Source organism: Ambystoma mexicanum, chromosome 11 (assembly GCF_040938575.1).
Source record: "Ambystoma mexicanum isolate Mex_15411 chromosome 11, UKY_AmexF1_1, whole genome shotgun sequence".
Lineage (NCBI taxonomy): Eukaryota > Metazoa > Chordata > Amphibia > Caudata > Ambystomatidae > Ambystoma > Ambystoma mexicanum.
Genome location: NC_090934.1, coordinates 1,195,367,239 through 1,195,389,334, shown reverse-complemented (window position 1 = coordinate 1,195,389,334; position 22,096 = coordinate 1,195,367,239). Strand labels below are relative to the sequence as shown.

At 48.6% G+C, this 22,096-nt stretch overlaps 1 protein-coding gene across 1 annotated transcript in view; it reads left to right on the top strand.

Moving 5' to 3' along the window:
• LOC138504221 (pneumococcal serine-rich repeat protein-like) overlaps window positions 1-22,096 on the top strand; it is a 46,727-nt gene that overhangs the window by 5,672 nt on the left and 18,959 nt on the right. Inside the window, exons 2-3 of the mRNA XM_069624546.1 lie at window positions 12,346-12,439; window positions 14,910-20,395. Of these exons, the coding sequence (XP_069480647.1) occupies window positions 12,394-12,439; window positions 14,910-20,395 (5,532 nt within the window). The 5' untranslated portion in view covers window positions 12,346-12,393. The remainder of the gene's footprint in view (window positions 1-12,345; window positions 12,440-14,909; window positions 20,396-22,096) is intronic.

Genomic DNA, 22,096 nt, shown 5'->3' with positions numbered 1-22,096 from the left:
CAGCCCGTGTGCTGTGCTCTGACCATGAAGCTACAACAGCACAGGGACAGTGCCTGCTGAGCTAGCGAGCATACACCAGAATGGGGAATACCAGCCAGCGTGCTGTGCTCTGACCACAAAGCTACAACAGCACAGGGACGGTGCCTGCGGAGCTAGCGGGCATACACCAGAATGGGGAGCACCAACCGGCGTGCTGTGCTCTGACCACGAAGCTACAACAGCACAGGGACGGTGCCTGCAGAGCTAGCGGGCATACACCAGAATGGGGAGCGCCAACCTGCGTGCTGTGCTCTGACCACGAAGCTACAACAGCACAGGGATGGTGCCTGCAGAGCTAGCGGGCATACACCAGAATGGGGAACACCAGACAGTATGCTGTGCTCTGACCACGAAGCTACAACAGCACAGGACGGTGCCTGCAGAGCTAGCGGGCATACACCAGAATGGGGAACACCGGCCAGCGTGCTGTGCTCTGACCACAAAGCTACAACAGCACAGGGACGGTGCCTGCGGAGCTAGCGGGCATACACCAGAATGGGGAGCACCAACCCGCGTGCTGTGCTCTGACCACGAAGCTACAACAGCACAGGGAAGGTGCCTGCAGAGCTAAGATGCATACACCAGAATGGGGAGCACCAACCCGCGTGCTGAGCTCTGACCACGAAGCTACAACAGCACATGGAAGGTGCCTGCAGAGCTAGCATGCATACACCAGAATGGGAAGCACCAACACGCGTGCTGTGCTCTGACCACAAAGCTACAACAGCACAGAGACGGCGCCTGAGGAGCTAGTGGGCATACACCAGAATGGGGAGCACCAACCCGCGTGCTGTGCTCTGACCACGAATCTACAACAGCACAGGACGGTGCCTGCAGAGCTAGCATGCATACACCAGAATGGGGAGCACCAACCCGCTTGCTGTGCTCTGACCACGAAGCTACAACAGCACAGGGACGGTGCCTGCAGAGCTAGCGGGCATACACCAGAATGGGGAGCACCAACCTGCGTGCTGTGCTCTGACCACGAAGCTACAACAGCACAGGGACGGTGCCTGCAGAGCTAGCGGGCATACACCAGAATGGGGAGCACCAACCCGCGTGCTGTGCTCTGACCACGAAGCTACAACAGTACAGAGACGGTGCCTGCAGAGCTAGCATGCATACACCAGAATGGGGAGCACCAACCCGCGTGCTGAGCTCTGACCACGAAGCTACAACAGCACATGGAAGGTGCCTGCAGAGCTAGCATGCATACACCAGAATGGGAAGCACCAGCACGCGTGCTGTGCTCTGACCACAAAGCTACAACAGCACAGGGACGGCGCCTGCGGAGCTAGTGGGCATACACCAGAATGGGGAGCACCAACCCGCGTGCTGTGCTCTGACCACGAATCTACAACAGCACAGGACGGTGCCTGCAGAGCTAGCATACATACACCAGAATGGGGAGCACCAACCCGCTTGCTGTGCTCTGACCACGAAGCTACAACAGCACAGGGACGGTGCCTGCAGAGCTAGCGGGCATACACCAGAATGGGGAGCACCAACCTGCGTGCTGTGCTCTGACCACGAAGCTACAACAGCACAGGGACGGTGCCTGCAGAGCTAGCGGGCATACACCAGAATGGGGAGCACCAACCCGCGTGCTGTGCTCTGACCACGAAGCTACAACAGTACAGGGACGGTGCCTGCAGAGCTAGCATGCATACACCAGAATGGGGAACACCAGCCTGCGTGCTGTGCTCTGACCACAAACCTACAACAGCACAGGGACGGTGCCTGCAGAGCTGGTGGGCATACACCACAATGGGGAACACCAGCCAGTGTGTTGTGCTCTGACCACGAAGCTACATCAGCACAGGGACGGTGCCTGCTGAGCTAGCGAGCATACACCAGAATGGGGAACACCAGACAGCGTGCTGTGCTCTGACCATGAAGCTACAACAGCACAGGGACGGTGTCTGCGGAGCTAGCGACCATACACCAGAATGGGGAGCACCAGCCAGTGTGTTTTGCTCTGACCACGAAGCTACATCAGCACAGGGACGGTGCCTGCAGAGCTAGCGGGCATACACCAGAATAGGGAACACCAGCCAGTGTGTTGTGCTCTGACTACAAAACTACATCAGCACAGGGACAGTGCCTGCTGAGCTAGCGAGCATACACCAGAATGGGGAGCTCCAACCCGCGTGCTGTGCTCTGACCACGAAGCTACAACAGCACAGGACGGTGCCTGCGGAGCTAGCATGCATACACCAGAATGGGGAGCACCAACCCGCGTGCTGTGCTCTGACCACGAACATACAACAGCACAGGGACGGTGCCTGCAGAGCTAGCGGGCATACACCAGAATGGGGAGCACTAACCCGCGTGCTGTGCTCTGACCACGAAGCTACAACTGTACAGGGACGGTGCCTGCAGAGGTAGCATGCATACACCAGAATGGGGAACACCAGCCTGCGTGGTGTGCTCTGACCACGAACCTACAACAGCACAGGGACGGTGCCTGCAGAGCTAGCGAGCATACACCAGAATGGGGAACACCAGCCCGTGTGTTGTGCTCTGACCACAAAGCTACATCAGCACAGGGACGGTGCCTGCTGAGCTAGCGAGCATACACCAGAATGGGGAGCTCCAACCCACGTGCTGTGCTCTGACCACGAAGCTACAACAGCACAGGACGGTGCCTGCGGAGCTAGCATGCATACACCAGAATGGGGAGCACTAACCCGCGTACTGTGCTCTGACCACGAAGCAACAACAGCACAGGGACGGTGCCTGCGGAACTAGCGGGCATACACCAGAATGGGGAACACCAGCCCGCGTGCTCTGCTCTGACCACGAAGCTACAACAGCACAGGGACGGTGTCTGCGGAGCTAGCATGCATACACCAGAATGGGGAGCACCAACCCGCGTGCTGTGCTCTGACCACAAAGCTACAACAGCACAGGGACGGTGCCTGCGGAGTTAGCGGGCATACACCAGAATGGGGAACACCAGCCCGCATGCTGTCCTCTGACCACGAAGCTACAACAGCACAGGGACGGTGCCTGCGGAGCTAGCATGCATACACCAGAATGGGGAACACCAACCCGCGTGCTCTGCTCTGACCACGAAGCTACAACAGCACAGGGACGGTGCCTGCGGAGCTAGCGGGCATACACCAGAATGGGGAACACCAGCCCGCGTGCTCTGCTCTGATCACGAAGCTACAACAGCACAAGGACGGTGCCTGCGGAGCTAGCATGCATACACCAGAATGGGGAGCACCAGCCCGCGTGCTGTCCTCTGACCACGAAGCTACAACAGCACATGGACGGTGCCTGCGGAGCTAGCATGCATACACCAGAATGGGGAACACCAACCCGCGTGCTCTGCTCTGACCACGAAGCTACAACAGCACAGGGACGGTGCCTGCGGAGCTAGCGGGCATACACCAGAATGGGGAACACCAACCCGCGTGCTCTGCTCTGACCACGAAGCTACAACAGCACAGGGACGGTGCCTGCGGAGCTAGCGGGCATACACCAGAATGGGGAACACCAGCCCGCGTGCTCTGCTCTGATCACGAAGCTACAACAGCACAAGGACGGTGCCTGCGGAGCTAGCGGGCATACACCAGAATGGGGAACACCAGCCCGCGTGCTGTGCTCTGACCACGAAGCTACAACAGCACAGGACGGTGCCTGCATATTTGTTAGCAGAGTACTTTACAGAGCAACTAACATCAGGGAAGGGTTAGCCAGTTTGGAGATTATTGCTCTGTGCGAATGACGTCAGCGGGGGGCCTTTATGCTAAGTGCGCTAGGTCAGGCTCAGCATACCTAACATTGCTCAGTGCATATGGTAATATACCATGGGCATAATGTGAAAGTGCACTAACCCAGGGCTTGTTTAAATGACGGAAAGGTTGCAACAACATAGTGCCTTGGGGTCCGGATAGATGAGAGGGCGATTTAATGGCTTATGTACATAATGGCCATTCTTGTTTTCGTGAGCTGAGATAGCTCACTGGGTTGAGCGCTTCCTGCAGCGATGTATGCGGAATCGGCAGGTCTCAGGTTCAGATCCTGGCAAATACAAGTGAGCCTTTCAATTTTCCAAGGTCGATAAATGAGTGCCAGCTACAGTTGGGATGATAATTGTATGTGAATATGTGCCATGTACAGCACTTGAGAAGTCCCCTAACCAAATGTGCTCCAACCCGCAGCTTTGTAAGAAGCAAGTCAGGCGCCCAGCTTTCCCTTTCCCAGCTTCAGTTATTTCATATTGGGATGTTGCTCTATTCCCCTTCCTTCTGATTCTCTTGCACACCCCCGCCCCTTATTGCATCCTCATTTAAAACTTTGCACCCTCCCCCTTGCACCCTGATAGCTATAGATGCAAAATGCAAATAGCCGCAGTAAACGCCAAAAACTATTAGCATTGCCAATGCTTGTTTGTGCAGTTGTTGCTGTTTGTCTCATGAACTGCCTGAGTGGTCATTATCGTCTGGGATTATTGCCTTCCTCAATGTATGTCCCTCTGCTTCAGCTCGGGCAACACATTTGCCTCAAACAATAATCCTGTGACAATCGGAGTCGACAATGGCAGACTACACAATTGGCTGCAGAATTCGTTTTGTCGCTTGTGCTAAATAAGTTGCTGTTATTAAGTATTGCGATTGATATTCCGGGGCGATAAAGCCTTTCCACATGCCATGTAGGCCAACCTCACCCACCTCAGCATAAATAAGATTTCAGCAACTTTCAGGCTTCTTTTTGTCTCAGAGCATGTGCTGGGCTTGGCATGTGCCTCGGTGAAAAATAAAGTTCTTGTGCATAGCATACGAAGTTGCCTATTTCGGACGCTCGGTGATCCTTCACAAATCACCTCTTGTCACTATAGCTCAGAGGTGAAAAAAAGCAGGGTCGGTGGGGGGAAGATGGCGGGCAGGGGTACAGGCCATCAGGCGGCTTGGAACGGAGGCTAACACTAGCAGTGTGAGCCTGCGTTCCCTGCCTCCTGATTGGCTGGCTCCACTGCCGGGGGTGCTAATGAGGTATCAAGCTTTGTCACAGTGCTAACGGCCCTCTGTTAACTCATTGTTTACACTGGCCCGCCAACATTCCAATACAACACTGTCCTTCAAAATGTTCAACTTCCCACCCAAAGATGTTTTAGTTTGCGGCGAACAAGTCATGAATTCAGTTTCTTGAGTGTGGGCCACGGTCTGCTGTCTCTCTGGCTGCTTGTATCTGTCAAGCGTTAAGTGTTTCCTTGACATGCACGTCCCTTCGAGCCACTGGTTCGGTGAGCCACATACCTGACCTGCCAAGTGACCTCAAAGTAATCTCCCTTCAAACAGCAATTGCTGGCGGCCAAGAGGCACTCACTGTATTAATACCTGTAGCACCAGCCTCAGAGTTGTGACACGACATCTGGATTTGTTGCGTAAAGTACGTGATTTTTTTTATATACTGCACTACACGGCACCAAATCACCACCATAGTTGTGTTAATAGCGCTTAGGCCTGAACAAGAGTTTGTGTATTGGGCCCGGCCAGGACCATATCATTTATGGTGTAGGAAAAAATGGGTGTATTCTAATGTGTGTTAGATTAATTGGGATGCACAACTAGGCATATTTGGGGAATCGGAGGAAAGTTAGTAAACTATGTCGTATTTGGATGCATTTAATTTCTCTAGGTCTCTGAATGCATATTGTGATGGCTATTTTGCCTTGCTCCTAGTGCCTGCTGCTTCACTATTGCCCTTCAGTGCGCCATAGATTGATGGTTTTATTTCCAAAATCAGTGGCACACCTTTTATCCACCTGCAGGTCCAGGCTTCTTTTCAACAAGGACACCTGTACTTGGTTCTAATGCATTTTTGTTTTGGTGGGTGGGCAGTGAAGCTCCCGCCTCATAAACCAACTGCGCCTGGCAGTTTATAGCTGGTAAGACAGTGCAGTCAGCTAATGCACCTGTTGCCGGGATTTGACTGGCACATACAAGCACAGGATCAAGTCCCCGTTCATCAACTCAGCGTGATGAGTGAGTACAACACGTAATTGCACTTACGCTTCATGCCAGATTCCTCTTGGTTGTTGTTGTTTTGATAGTAGGTGTAATTATTACACAATTCCATGGCACCGACCTCCGCACGATGAAGGGCTGCGTAGGCCTAGCAGCTCTGACCACAGGCAGCACACAATCGAGCTGAACTCGACCAAAGGTCCCGACCTGTCAGCAAATATGATATTGACCGGCCTCTATGCCAGTCCGTCTGCCGTTTCCGAGTTACCGGCCTGTCAGCAAATATGATATTGACCGGCCTCTATGCCAGTCCGTTTCCGAGGCACCGGCCTGCCGTACAGCCTGACTCGTCACTCTTTGTGTCCTAGCCCACTGGCCTGTCCGGAAATGCAATGTGTGACTACACCTCAGCCCTTTGGGCCATTCAGAGATGCTATACTGCCTGCCGTTGCACCGCTTCTCTCAAAAGTTAAGCCGCGTTGGGCCCGGAGACGGAACACAGTGCTTAACAAGAGACTGGCTTCTCCAGGCCTGGCCGGCCTCCTGGTATGCGTTCGTGGACAGAATGATGACGTCAGGTTTGATAACCGCACCAACCGGGCCCTGCACGGAAAGAGTTGGAAGGGCTTGAGCTTAGTAAATAAATGCTGGACTGGGAAAGCAAAGAAGGGATATTCCAAGGGCTAAGCTCTGCAAACAACACATATCCCGAGGCAAACAGCGGAGCAGGTTTCGGCTTCAGAACCTGTAGCTCAGGTATTTCTGCCAGTGCGCCGCAGGCCAGTTGCCTTATCAGCTCAGACATAAGTGGAACCCTTGTAACTCTTGAACTTTTGATTGTAACTTCAACTGCAGATCTCAAAAACCTACCATACTTCAACTCAGTCCTGGGCAACAACCCCCGCCTTACTAAACTCCACCAGTGTACCCTAGTGGTACTCACATAAATCCACTCCCTGGCTTCTCACAGCTTTTCCAGTTCTGTGAACCCCTTTCAGAATTTCAGGCCACGGCACCACCTGTAGGTCACGAGCTGACATGATGCACAATTGCACATCAGCAATGACCAGCAGCATTCCCTGCAATTATGGCAAAGGAACCTCATGATGTGTTATTCATATAGCGCTTTCACCAAAACGCTGTACATAGAACATATTTACATGCATTTATCATCCCAACTGAAGTTGGTACTCATTTATCGACCGCGGAAGCATGAACGGCTGAGTTGGCCTTGAATAATTCGATCCTGCGACCTGCAGATGACACAACGATCGCAGCAGCGAGCGCTCAACCCACTGAGTTATCTTACCAGCTTATCACATAGATACACCTCAGGTAATGCACCCAAACTGGAGACTACAACGACCGTGACAATTTTTGTAATGAGGCACCCGTCCAGCTAATCAGGGCACTTCAAACACATCCCATGGCAACCCCGGCACTGCTAATGGCACCCTCAAAAACAGCAAAGCCAATGTGCCTCCGACCTGACCTGCTTCTCTACTGATATTCTAGGCCTAGCAGAGCCCCCTCACATCAAAACATGTCTAGTGGCAATCATGCACGCATATTCACATCCCCTGGGGTTAAAGAGCTCAGTGGGTCAATGCACCTGTGTATAGATGTACGAGCAGGGTGAGGCTCGCCACTTTGAACGATGGAAGCATTGGTTATCCCTTGCATTCTTCCAAGGTTGATGCAACTCCAGGTATATGCTGTGCCATACATTGGCAAGACTGGCAGCCACGTGCTGAATGACACACGTCAACATAAGTAAATACAGATCATAGCAAGCCTCATAGCAGGCCCACCCGTTTATATTTTCAGCAAGGAGTTTTCTACCGTTTAGTGGGTTGTGGGTGTGGCTTGCACCTCTACAGCCTGTGCTGCCCTTATCCTGTATGTGAGGTAAAAGGGTGCTAGCATGGATCGTGTTACATCTCCTGTGTGGGAGAACTTTGCACTGTTGCTTGCTGCCCATAACACCCTGATGTCTGAGGGTTTAGGCGCTTTACAAATGTAAAAAATAAATAAATAAGATAAACAACCTCTTCTGTACGAAGTGGAGTATGCATTGCTGCTTGAATGGTGTATTGGGGAAGCCTGCACTGCTGCTGCACATACTGGGTCTTCCGTAAATGTGAATGCTACTTGATTAATTACTGCATATTCTGCAGTGGCAGATGCTGATCTTTTTTCAATCTCCTCTTCTTTGTTGTATTTAATTATTTAACATTGTTGTAATGACTTTGTCTATCAACCTCTGTCCCCTCCCTGTTGCCCTGTGGGCGCTTTGAAACAGAGTTGGCTTCCTGTATAAGCGCCTAACAAGTGAACAATAAATACAATAAATACACCAGAGCATAGACCAACTGGGAGGAGGGGGTGGGGTTAGAGGGATTTCTCCCATGGGAATGATTTAAAATAATTGTATAAAATAGTGCAGCCTATAGTAACGTTTGTCTGAAAAATTGGGCAAAAAGCCATACAATGTATAATCGATTCTGTAGGGTAACACATACAAAAATACAAAAGATGCCATGTCACCAACAGTGCATAGCGTTTTCCAACATATTTTCAGTATGCCAGTGCCCACAAAATATCCCAGGACTTCCACTGTAAAAACACACCCATGTTGGCTGTGCCCAGGAATGTAAGTATAGCTAATTCGTGAAGACATCCCCATGCTGGCTGTGCCCAGGAATGTAAGTATAGCTAATTCGTGAAGACATCCCCATGCTGGCTGTGCCCAGGAATGTAAGTATAGCTAATTCGTGAAGACATCCCCATGCTGGCTGTGCCCAGGAATGTAAGTATAGCTAATTCGTGAAGACACACCCATGCTGGCTGTGCCCAGGAATGTAAGTATAGCTAATTCGTGAAGACACCCCCATGCTGGCTGTGCCCAGGAATGTAAGTATAGCTAATTCGTGAAGACACCCCCATGCTGGCTGTGCCCAGGAATGTAAGTATAGCTAATTCGTGAAGACACCCCCATGCTGGCTGTGCCCAGGAATGTAAGTATAGCTAATTCGTGAAGACACACCCATGCTGGCTGTGCCCAGGAATGTAAGTGTAGCTAATTCGTGAAGACACCCCCATGCTGGCTGTGCCCAGGAATGTAAGTGTAGCTAATTCGTGAAGACATCCCCATGCTGGCTGTGCCCAGGAATGTAAGTGTAGCTAATTCGTGAAGACATCCCCATGCTGGCTGTGCCCAGGAATGTAAGTGTAGCTAATTCGTGAAGACACCCCCATGCTGGCTGTGCCCAGGAATGTAAGTGTAGCTAATTCGTGAAGACACCCCCATGCTGGCTGTGCCCAGGAATGTAAGTGTAGCTAATTCGTGAAGACACCCCCATGCTGGCTGTGCCCAGGAATGTAAGTGTAGCTAATTCGTGAAGACACCCCCATGCTGGCTGTGCCCAGGAATGTAAGTGTAGCTAATTCGTGAAGACATCCCCATGCTGGCTGTGCCCAGGAATGTAAGTGTAGCTAATTCATGAAGACATCCCCATGCTGGCTGTGCCCAGCAATGTAAGTGTAGCTAATTCATGAAGACACACCCATGCTGGCTGTGCCCAGGAATGTAAGTATAGCTAATTCATGAAGACACCCCCATGCTGGCTGTGCCCAGGAATGTAAGTATAGCTAATTCATGAAGACATCCCCATGCTGGCTGTGCCCAGGAATGTAAGTATAGCTAATTCATGAAGACATCCCCATGCTGGCTGTGTCAGTATATGCCATTAATGACACTCTAAGAAGACTCTCTAGTTTGCATTGCCCAATGATGTCTGTACAGCCACTGTAAGAACACACTTGGCGTTGGCTCTGCCCAATAATGCCAGTAATGTCAGAAAGAACCCACTCATGGTGGCTTTGCCCAATATGGCCAGTTTCCGCTGTGAGGACACACGTGTGTGTAGGCTTTGCCCATTAATACCCATTCTGCCACTGTAAGAACACACTTATGATGGCTTTGTCAATTAGGCAAGTACTGCCACTTTAAGCAAACAGCTGCATTGGCTTTGCCCAGTAAGGCCATACTCATGTTGGCTTTGTCCAGCAATGCCAGCACTGTCAACATAAATACTTTGCCATTCAGGTTGTGTCAGTATAGGCCAGTGTTGGCCCAGAACACTTTAACTTTCAGCAATCGTCAAAACGTTGCCAGGATTGCACTCAGAAATCTATGACACACCTTCCCTGACTGCAGGTACCCCAAGTCAGGGGGCCCTGCAGTTCATCCCCCACCAGGCCAGCCCATTCAGCATTCACATAACACACACATTCATACAGGCCGACACACACACACACACACACACACACACACACACACACACACACACACACACACACACACACACACACACACACACACACACACACACACACACACACACACACACACACACACACACACACACACACACACACACACACACACACACACACACACACACACACACACACACACACACACACACACACACACACACACACACACACACACACACACACACACACACACACACACACACACACACACACACACACACACACACACACACACACACACACACACACACACACACACACACACACACACACACACACGCGAAACATTGTGCACTTACCTACTCCATGGGCCTCATTAGAGCACTCCCCACTCTGCAGGAACTGGCAGGAGTAGGTTTCAATCAACACCTCTCCCTGAGCCCTGGCTCCTGCACAAGCACCAGAATGTTGATTCCCCTCACACCAGATGGCGGCGTGAAAGCTGAAGCGCAGGTTCTACACCTGAATGGACTGCTGTAGCCCAGTCCACATACCCAATGTGTCATGCCAGGCTGAGGATGTAAAACACCCCAGTGTTTTTTGTATTTATGTGAAGAACAGGGATGTCAATTTCGATCAGGAATGACTTACAATAACACATTTACAAATGGCGGAGGCATTCACACACAGGGTGCCTATACACTAGTACTTTGCATGGCCACGCTGGTTTACGTACTAATGCAAAAAGAAACCCCGTTTCCCGAGCACACTGGCCACACCAGGAGCACTCTGTCAGAGGTTCGCCGGAGCTGAGGGAGCGCTCATGTTGCATTGGGCCTGGCCGCTCGTTCCTCAGCTATGAGGCACAGCGGAGACCTGTGCACGAGGAAAGCCTGTTAACCTCCTGCCTGGGCTGTGCCTCTGTAGAGTCTGTCCGTGTTTCACCCGTTCTCTGCATCCGAAGGAAGCTTGCAGCGCCTCTGCCTTTTGCTGCAGCCCTTTTATGCATGGAACTTTCTTGCACTGCTGCGGCTCCTCACCTGTTCAGCATTGCAAGTGGCTGCACTGCTGCTGCACACTGCAGGCTCTATGGCAAGGAAGGCGCGTGCCCTGTGAATTTCCATTCTCAGTTATGGGCAATGCCGCGGATAAGGGAGACAGTCAGCAGGGCCTGGCACACCAAAGCAGAAGGGTGAGGTAATATAAATACCTCACCCTTCCAGGAGAATATATGGGTGCACCCAGGAGACCCAATACCAGGCAGGGAAGTACGAAGGGAAATCCACCCTGCCCCCCTGACCGAGGGGGTCCAATTAGTCAGCTGCAGGCTGGCCTGGGGGGTTGGTACACAGCCCCACCCCACCCCCACACTACAAAGAGCCAGGGCCTTCTCTGGGTCCTAGATAATGAGCTGCTTGCAGCCCCAAAAGACACAAACTGTCTTCCCTGCACGGGGACCCAAACAGTATAAGGAAGTTCGCTGTCTACCCAGCGCTGCGCTTTCCTGCCAAAAGAAGCTTTGTTCCAGCGCAATCATAGTCCTGGCGTGCAGTCACACTAGGGACTTAAAACCAGCTTGAATCTGATCCCAATCTAAAGACTGTGGGTTCAAATTAGTTCGAATAATTCAAAGCGTTTGGAGGTGAAATTCGAAATAATTTTAAAGATCTAAACCCCAATTTGAGGGGCACGGATACATAAAAATACTTGCTGGCTCAACCTGAATTAAACCTGTCAATGTTTTCCGATTTAATGAATTGTGTTTTTTTAAAATGTCATGTGATGTTCTGGTTTTAACCTTTTACGGTCACATCGCTTCAAGTATGATTTAAACATTCACTGTCTATGATGTAAGTGTGTTTAAACCAAACAAGAGGGAAGTCCCTCTGCTGAGTGACCCTTGCAAGGGATAGACCGATTCAAACTGATGTAGACCATCGCTTTCTGATTCCAAGCATGGTCCAAGTTCGGCCCCCAAAGGCCACAGACTAGAGTGAAATCATTGGGACATCAATGATGAGCCGTGTGGACTTCTGTTTTCCTGCAGGGTGTCCTGAGCAAGGTCTCTAGTGCCGAGTGTGAGCACGCGCCCAGGATGGGGTGGTCCGGGATCTTGAGTGTGCTGCTCGTGATGACTGCAGGTAAGCTTACTCCGTGTACTATCAATGTCTGTGTGCTTCCTGGCCTGCACTGCAAACAGTCTCAGGTCCCCTCAGAAACCCCCAAAGTACACAGAGCACGATTGCTCCCCTCCATCTGCCCCATGTCTTTACAAAATGACCCACATCTGCCTGGTCATTCCCCTTGACAGATGTTTCATTTGGGACTGGGCTAGGAGCAGGGGTGTTGCTAGGTCTGGAAAAGACCCAGGGCTATGCTAAAGTCGTAACTGTCGGGACTGGGGACGGGGGCGGGGGGGCTAGCTAGACTTTTGGTTGCAGCTCCTGAGATTCTATCTGGGGCTACAACCAAAAGACCCGGGGCTATGGCCCCTTAGCTCTATGGCAGGCCGCTTTGGTCTCTTTTCCAGACCTAGCAACACCTCTCTTACTGTGTTGACTCCCCTTTGGGACATATTCCACCTTTCTACCCCTTTTCAAATGGAGCTCGACATGAACGGAGCTTAAGGAATGTTTTCTTAGGCAGAAGAGTTTACAGTAATTTGCGTGTACATCAACCTGAGCACAACCCGCCTTCATGATTGATTCCCTTGGTCCTTACACAGAGCATGTTATGCTAGCCACTCCGGGTAGCTGATAGGGGGAGGTGGGTTATGTTAATGGAGCGAGGGAAAATGCAAACTAGCTTTGCTGCTGTGTTCAGAGAGGGCCACAATATCACTGCCTCCCTGTTGGCTTGGAGTTACCACCCCGCTAAGCCGGATTACTTTACTTGAATGCACTGCCTGAAATGGGGGGAGTGCCTAGGCACATCAACGAACCATCTGGTAAAATAGGTCAGTTTCTCAGTATCCTATGACAGCACTTGGAAAAAGGGGTTACCTGAGATATGATAGCAATGCCTGCCCGATGATGTGAAGACCAGAATATCATGACAATGGGCCTCATTACGAGTTTGGAGGTAGCCATGCCGTTTTTAGCGGCATGGCTATCCCCAAACCAGGTACCGGGTCCGGGTTCCAGAAATAGGGAATTACCGGGCCATGCCGACTTTGGTGGGCACGGTAATTCCGATTCACGGGACGCAGACCCGGTACATCCCCATTCCCATTTGAGCCCCCATAGGGCTCAGTGGGAATGGGGAGGATGCTAACAACGGGCCCGTTAATGACGGGCCCGTTGTTAGTATCCTGATCTGCTAGCGGGTGCCACTAAGGACGTCTGGTCTGACCAGGCGTCCCTAGCGGCACTCACGAGCAGACCTCGTAATGAGGCGGTAGAGTGATAACAGTGCTGGCAGCTCTACTGGCGCTGTTATCACTCTACCGCACTAGTTGCAATGAGGCCCAATGTCTACTAATGATATCATGGGAATAGCTAACAAACAGTGTTTGTGTCTGGCCATAGTTTGTCAAAAGTGTGCACAAAAGCCCAAACTATTGGCTTTGCAAAAGCTTGTTTCTTCTGGTTTGGTCATTGGTGCACCACAGCATCACCCCCTACTCTTCATTGACTTTACACAAGATAGGCCATTTCATTTTGCAGCACAGAAGAGTGAGTTCAGGGAATGCAGAAGACCACAGAGGCAATGGGGGAGCATGACATGAAGTTGGGCCCAGAGGGATGGGAAGAAGGAAATAGCAACACGGAAAGAAGCAGGGAATATTGAAAGAAAAGCAGAGCAAGGCACAACCTAGAAAGGGGGAATGGAAGAGCGGCTATGACCTCCCCTCCAACAATCCGATACAACAAGCAAAGTCATTCTCAAAGGGCTGGAATGGGCAGAGGGAAGATCCGCCGAACAATGTTGAGAAGCAACTTCCTAATGCTAGTCCCAGCTACTGGTAGCCCTGTCCAATATCCCAGCAGGCTCAATTTAATCTATAGTTTAAAACAGGGCCCTTTACCCCTACATCTTAATGAAATTCTACCCAATTTCCACCAGGGCTAGATTGTCCACCATCCTTGTATTCCTCTTCCGCCAAACTCCACTGCCTTGTATCCAGGCAGTAAGAAAACAATTTAGGAAGGGAGAATTTAGGCTGAAATTGAATAGGCAGAAGAGTAGAGCTGAAGTGATACAGGGAGGCCAAAGACACAAAAAGCTCAAGCCTGGAGCTTGGCTGAGCTGGAGTTTGCAGCATGTAAAGTATGCATACCATCCGATATTTGCAGCATTCTATGAGGTGTTCATGCTGCTGCAATCACACCACTCTGTACAGTGGACAACAAGAACAAGTAGTGGCAATCAAAACAGATTCCGAAGTACTGGCAAACTGTGCTCATATTTCTGGCCAACTGATCAAGTGGTCTAAAGAAAGTTCTAGGGTGTGAAGTGGACATATGGCTGAAATCACGGGTGAATGAGGACTTGTACCACAGCGTGGAAGTCAGACATGGGAATGAAGGGTTGGATTCACTACATTGGCCATTAATAGCTTCCAATATGGGTCTTTTCTATATGTAATCAATGTTCTATTTGTCTCTACAGATTCTATCTCCCTGGCTTCTACAACTAGCTCACCATCATTAACAAGTGAAGGGTCATCAATCTCCACAATGCAGTCACCAATATCAGTCTCATCTGCAAGCGACATCTCTCAAGGTTCTACCACCAATTCACTCAGGACAAATACTCTACCTCAGCCTTCTACAGACAATTCATCTCCTTCAAGGACTGTATCTCAGGCTTCCACATCTAATCCACCATCTGAAAACACTTTATCTCAAAGTCCTATGGCCAATCCATCGTCTGTGAGCACTGGATCTCAACCTTCTGTGGCCAGTACATCACCTGCTAGCACTATGTCCCAAATTACTATAACAAATTCATCCCCTGCAGGCATGGTATCTCAAACCTACATAGACAATTCACCACCTGAAAGCACTGCACCTATAACTTATATAACCAGTTCTTCCTTTACAAACACTGCATCTCAGCCTTCCACATCCAATTCACCCCCTGCAAGCACTGCATCTCAACCTTCAACATCCAGTTCATCATCTGCAAGCACTGCATCTCAATCTTCCATATCCAATTCATCCCCTGCAAGCACTGCATCTCAATCTCCCATATCAAATTCATCCCCTGCAAGCACTGCATCTCAACCTTCAACATCCAGTTCATCATCTGCAAGCACTGCATCTCAATCTTCCATATCCAATTCATCACCTGCAAGCACTGCATCTCAATCTTCCACGTCAAGTTCATCCTCTACAAACACTGTATCTCAACCTTCCACATCCAATTCATCATCTGCAAGCGCTGCATCTCAATCTTCCACGTCCAATTCATCCTCTACAAACTCTGTATCTCAATCTTCCATATCCAATTCATTATCTGCAAGTGCTGCATCTCAATCTTCCATATCCAATTCATCCCCTGCAAGCACTGCATCTCAATCTTCCATATCAAATTCATCCCCTGCAAGCACTGCATCTCAATCTTCCATATCCAATTCATCCCCTCCAAGCGCTGCATCTCAATCTTCCACGTCAAGTTCATCCTCTACAAACACTGTATCTCAACCTTCCACGTCCAATTCATCATCTGCAAGCACTGCATCTCAATCTTCCACGTCCAATTCATCCTCTACAAACTCTGTATCTCAATCTTCCACATCCAATTCATCATCTGCAAGTGCTGCATCTCAATCTTCCATATCCAATTCATCCCCTGCAAGCACTGCATCTCAATCTTCCATATCAAATTCATCCCCTGCAAGCACTGCATCTCAATCTTCCATATCAAATTCATCCCCTGCAAGCACTGCATCTCAATCTTCCATATCCAATTCATCCCCTGCAAGCGCTGCATCTCAATCTTCCACGTCAAGTTCATCCTCTACAAACACTGTATCTCAACCTTCCACGTCCAATTCATCATCTGCAAGCACTGCATCTCAATCTTCCACGTCCAATTCATCCTCTACAAACTCTGTATCTCAATCTTCCATATCCAATTCATTATCTGCAAGTGCTGCATCTCAATCTTCCATATCCAATTCATCCCCTGCAAGCACTGCATCTCAATCTTCCATATCAAATTCATCCCCTGCAAGCACTGCATCTCAAAATTCTACCGCCAATTCCTCATCTGCAACTACTGCATCTCAAAATTCTACGACTAATCCCTCAGCTGCAACTACAGCTTCTCGAAATTCCACAACCAATACCTCAGTGGCAAGCACTGCATCTCAAAATTCTACCACCAATTTCTCATCTGTAACTACATTATCTCAAAATTCCACTACCAATGCTTCCACAGCAAGCACTGCATCTCAATATTCTACCACCAATTCCTCATCTGCAACTACTGCATCTGAAAATTCTACGACTAATCCCTCAGCTGCAACTACAGCATCTCGAAATTCCACGACCAATGCCTCAGCGGCAAGCACTGCATCTCAAAATTCTACCACCAATTCCTCACCTGTAACTACATCATCTCAAAATTCTACGACCAATTCCTCAACTGCAACTACTGCATCTCCAAATTCTACCGCCAATTCCTCATCTGCAGCTACAGCATCTCAAAATTCTACGACTAATCCCTCAGCTGCAACTACAGCATCTCGAAATTCCACGACCAATTCCTCAGTGGCAAGCACTGCATCTCAAAATTCTACCGCCAATTCCTCATCTGCAACTACTGCATCTCAAAATTCTACGACTAATCCCTCAGCTGCAACTACAGCTTCTCGAAATTCCACAACCAATACCTCAGTGGCAAGCACTGCATCTCAAAATTCTACCACCAATTTCTCATCTGTAACTACATTATCTCAAAATTCCACTACCAATGCTTCCACAGCAAGCACTGCATCTCAATATTCTACCACCAATTCCTCATCTGCAGCTACTGCATCTGAAAATTCTACGACTAATCCCTCAGCTGCAACTACAGCATCTCGAAATTCCACGACCAATGCCTCAGCGGCAAGCACTGCATCTCAAAATTCTACCACCAATTCCTCATCTGTAACTACATCATCTCAAAATTCTACGACCAATTCCTCAACTGCAACTACTGCATCTCAAAATTCTATGACCAATTCCTCATCTGCAACTACTGCATCTGAAAATTCTACGACTAATCCCTCAGCTGCAACTACAGCATCTCGAAATTCCACAACCAATGCCTCAGCGGCAAGCACTGCATCTCAAAATTCTACCACCAATTCCTCATCTGTAACTACATCATCTCAAAATTCTACGACCAATTCCTCAACTGCAACTACTGCATCTCCAAATTCTACCACCAATTCCTCATCTGCAGCTACAGCATCTCAAAATTCTACGACTAATCCCTCAGCTGCAACTACAGCATCTCGAAATTCCACGACCAATTCCTCAGAGGCAAGCACTGCATCTCAAAATTCTACCGCCAATTCCTCATCTGCAACTACTGCATCTCAAAATTCTACGACTAATCCCTCAGCTGCAACTACAGCATCTCGAAATTCCACGACCAATTCCTCAGTGGCAAGCACTGCATCTCAAAATTCTACCGCCAATTCCTCATCTGCAACTACTGCATCTCAAAATTCTACGACTAATCCCTCAGCTGCAACTACAGCTTCTCGAAATTCCACAACCAATTCCTCAGTGGCAAGCACTGCATCTCAAAATTCTACCACCAATTTCTCATCTGTAACTACATTATCCCAAAATTCCACTACCAATGCTTCCACAGCAAGCACTGCATCTCAATATTCTACCACCGATTCCTCATCTGCAACTACTGCATCTGAAAATTCTACGACTAATCCCTCAGCTGCAACTACAGCATCTCGAAATTCCACGACCAATGCCTCAGCGGCAAGCACTGCATCTCAAAATTCTACCACCAATTCCTCATCTGTAACTACATCATCTCAAAATTCTACGACCAATTCCTCAACAGCAAGCACTGCATCTCAATATTCTACCACCAATTCCTCATCTGCAACTACTGCATCTGAAAATTCTACGACTAATCCCTCAGCTGCAACTACAGCATCTCGAAATTCCACGACCAATGCCTCAGCGGCAAGCACTGCATCTCAAAATTCTACCACCAATTCCTCATCTGTAACTACATCATCTCAAAATTCTACGACCAATTCCTCAACTGCAACTACTGCATCTCCAAATTCTACCGCCAATTCCTCATCTGCAGCTACAGCATCTCAAAATTCTACGACTAATCCCTCAGCTGCAACTACAGCATCTCGAAATTCCACGACCAATTCCTCAGTGGCAAGCACTGCATCTCAAAATTCTACCGCCAATTCCTCATCTGCAACTACTGCATCTCAAAATTCTACGACTAATCCCTCAGCTGCAACTACAGCTTCTCGAAATTCCACAACCAATACCTCAGTGGCAAGCACTGCATCTCAAAATTCTACCACCAATTTCTCATCTGTAACTACATTATCTCAAAATTCCACTACCAATGCTTCCACAGCAAGCACTGCATCTCAATATTCTACCACCAATTCCTCATCTGCAACTACTGCATCTGAAAATTCTACGACTAATCCCTCAGCTGCAACTACAGCATCTCGAAATTCCACGACCAATGCCTCAGCGGCAAGCACTGCATCTCAAAATTCTACCACCAATTCCTCATCTGTAACTACATCATCTCAAAATTCTACGACCAATTCCTCAACTGCAACTACTGCATCTCAAAATTCTATGACCAATTCCTCATCTGCAACTACTGCATCTCAAAATTCTACAACTAATCCATCAGCTGCAACTACAGCATCTCGAAATTCCACGACCAATTCCTCAGTGGCAAGCACTGCATCTCAAAATTCTACCGCCAATTCCTCATCTGCAACTACTGCATCTCAAAATTCTACGACTTATCCCTCAGCTGCAACTACAGCTTCTCGAAATTCCACAACCAATACCTCAGTGGCAAGCACTGCATCTCAAAATTCTACCACCAATTTCTCATCTGTAACTACATTATCTCAAAATTCCACTACCAATGCTTCCACAGCAAGCACTGCATCTCAATATTCTACCACCAATTCCTCATCTGCAACTACTGCATCTGAAAATTCTACGACTAATCCCTCAGCTGCAACTACAGCATCTCGAAATTCCACGACCAATGCCTCAGCGGCAAGCACTGCATCTCAAAATTCTACCACCAATTCCTCATCTGTAACTACATCATCTCAAAATTCTACGACCAATTCCTCAACTGCAACTACTGCATCTCAAAATTCTATGACCAATTCCTCATCTGCAACTACTGCATCTCAAAATTCTACAACTAATCCATCAGCTGCAACTACAGCTTCTCGAAATTCCACAACCAATACCTCAGTGGCAAGCACTGCATCTCAAAATTCTACCACCAATTTCTCATCTGTAACTACATTATCTCAAAATTCCACTACCAATGCTTCCACAGCAAGCACTGCATCTCAATATTCTACCACCAATTCCTCATCTGCAACTACTGCATCTGAAAATTCTACGACTAATCCCTCAGCTGCAACTACAGCATCTCGAAATTCCACGACCAATGCCTCAGCGGCAAGCACTGCATCTCAAAATTCTACCACCAATTCCTCATCTGTAACTACATCATTTCAAAATTCTACGACCAATTCCTCAACTGCAACTACTGCATCTCCAAATTCTACCGCCAATTCCTCATCTGCAGCTACAGCATCTCAAAATTCTACGACTAATCCCTCAGCTGCAACTACAGCATCTCGAAATTCCACAACCAATTCCTCAACTGCAAGCACTGCACCACCAAATTCAACCAATTCCTCATCTGCAGGGAGTGTTTCTAAATCAACAGTATCCCCAACAGTTACAAGCACTATAGCCAATACCACATTTCCTGTTGCACCTGCCCTCATGATGCTTCTGATCTTTAGAGTTACTCTGGACTTCACAGACAGTCTAAACGACCCCTCCTCACAACATTTCAAACAACTGAAGGACGATTTTGAACGTAAAGTAAGTATTGATACAGTATTCAAATTGCTTATTAAAATGGGACATGCCTCTTCAGTAAAAAAAAATAATGTTCTAGAAATAATATATTGGGGCTACCTGCATTATGCATCTGCTTACTTACTCACTGGACGCCGTGTGTGCTCCAGCAAACAGTTACCTGTAAATACATGCATGCTCGATTAGGCCTTAATAGAATATGTGCTTTCATGGGGACATTCTTCTGATTCTAAGAAATAAAGCAATACCTACCTTGTTGATACCTAACTTCGCGTTTCCTGCAATGCCCAGACCGTAATGGAAACTACTGCACAGGAAACACAAAGTTAGGTATTGCTGTATGTCTGTATCCATGAAAGCACATATGTCATTAGGTCTAATGGTCGAACATGCATTTATTGTATGCATATGTAAACTGTGTGAGTAAGTTGACAGCATTTTACAGAGTGGAATAATTCTTTCCATCCATGCTAGTAACACGGTTAGCCAATCTGGCCTTTGTGTTTATCTGTCCACATACTTGCTTTGTGGGGGTGAATCTGACTCGTGTGGGGCAGAAAGACATATTTTAGCAGATACCCGCCCCAGCTCCACTTTTAAACACTCAAACCTGTGATTTTAGCACTGAAAGGTCGCGCACTGTTCCACGGGTTCTCCCGCACACGAGATCAGTGGACAAGTCACTGGTTTCTGCACAAGTCCAGCAACCCCTGCTGCCATTTCCACACAATCGCCAGTGTTATTAAAAGTTCCTACTTTCTGCACACATATTAAGTGGGCGACGTGTTCTGCCTCACAGCACTCCTGCGGCATACTTGTGACCGATGACAATTAAATTCACCTAGAACGGATATTCATGCATGTTCACTCTGGCTTCAACAGCAACTGATAACTCTACAAGTGAAGGGTGTTGGAGGGCCGCAGTGAATCCAGTTAACGCCCCAGCTCCTTATATAGACCCAAGGGCCCTTGCAGCCCGAGTGTATTCACTGGTAGTAGTACCTGTTTGATTTGAATTGTGTGACCACAGCAGCAAGTCCTCACATAACCAGGATTAGCTATTTGGTGCCATTTGGTTCTCTGTAACATCAGAAATCAGGAGGATTTGGCGCCATGACAACCTTATTACAAAAGTTAATGGATGAGCATGCACTGTTCCTTGGGGTGAGTGGGGGACATGCAGCAAGGTGCTTCCCTAACCTGTTGGGCAGCGTTTTCTGCAGCTGCTTCGTTAGATTGCCCCTACCCCCCCCCCATTACTCCCCATTACCTGGAAATTGGAGCTGCAGCTGGTGACCAGGTTCCACTCATATTGTTCAGGGGGTGGGGGTGGGGGATGCTGTGCCATAGCTGCAACACCCCTGAGCTACCAACAGCTGGGCTCATGTCCAAAATAGCAGCGGGCGTCAGCCATTTTAACCAAATCTTGTACAGTGCTGAGAGCAGGGCTCTGAAGTGGCAAATGCACGTGGGTGACAAATGAATTAGCTGCTGTCACTGCCTTTGTTCTTTAAAAAGTTATGAGGGCCAAAAATATGTGTACTCCTTTTTGCTTTTCCGTTCAGAAGTATTCATTGTAGTGCATGCTCGACAACTCAAAGTGTAGTCTACTTTTTGAAAAGTGATATATTTTTTGCAGTTCTCATAACCTTTTGCCAGTACACTCACATTGCTTAAAGTTCCCGAATATTGACATGTATGTTG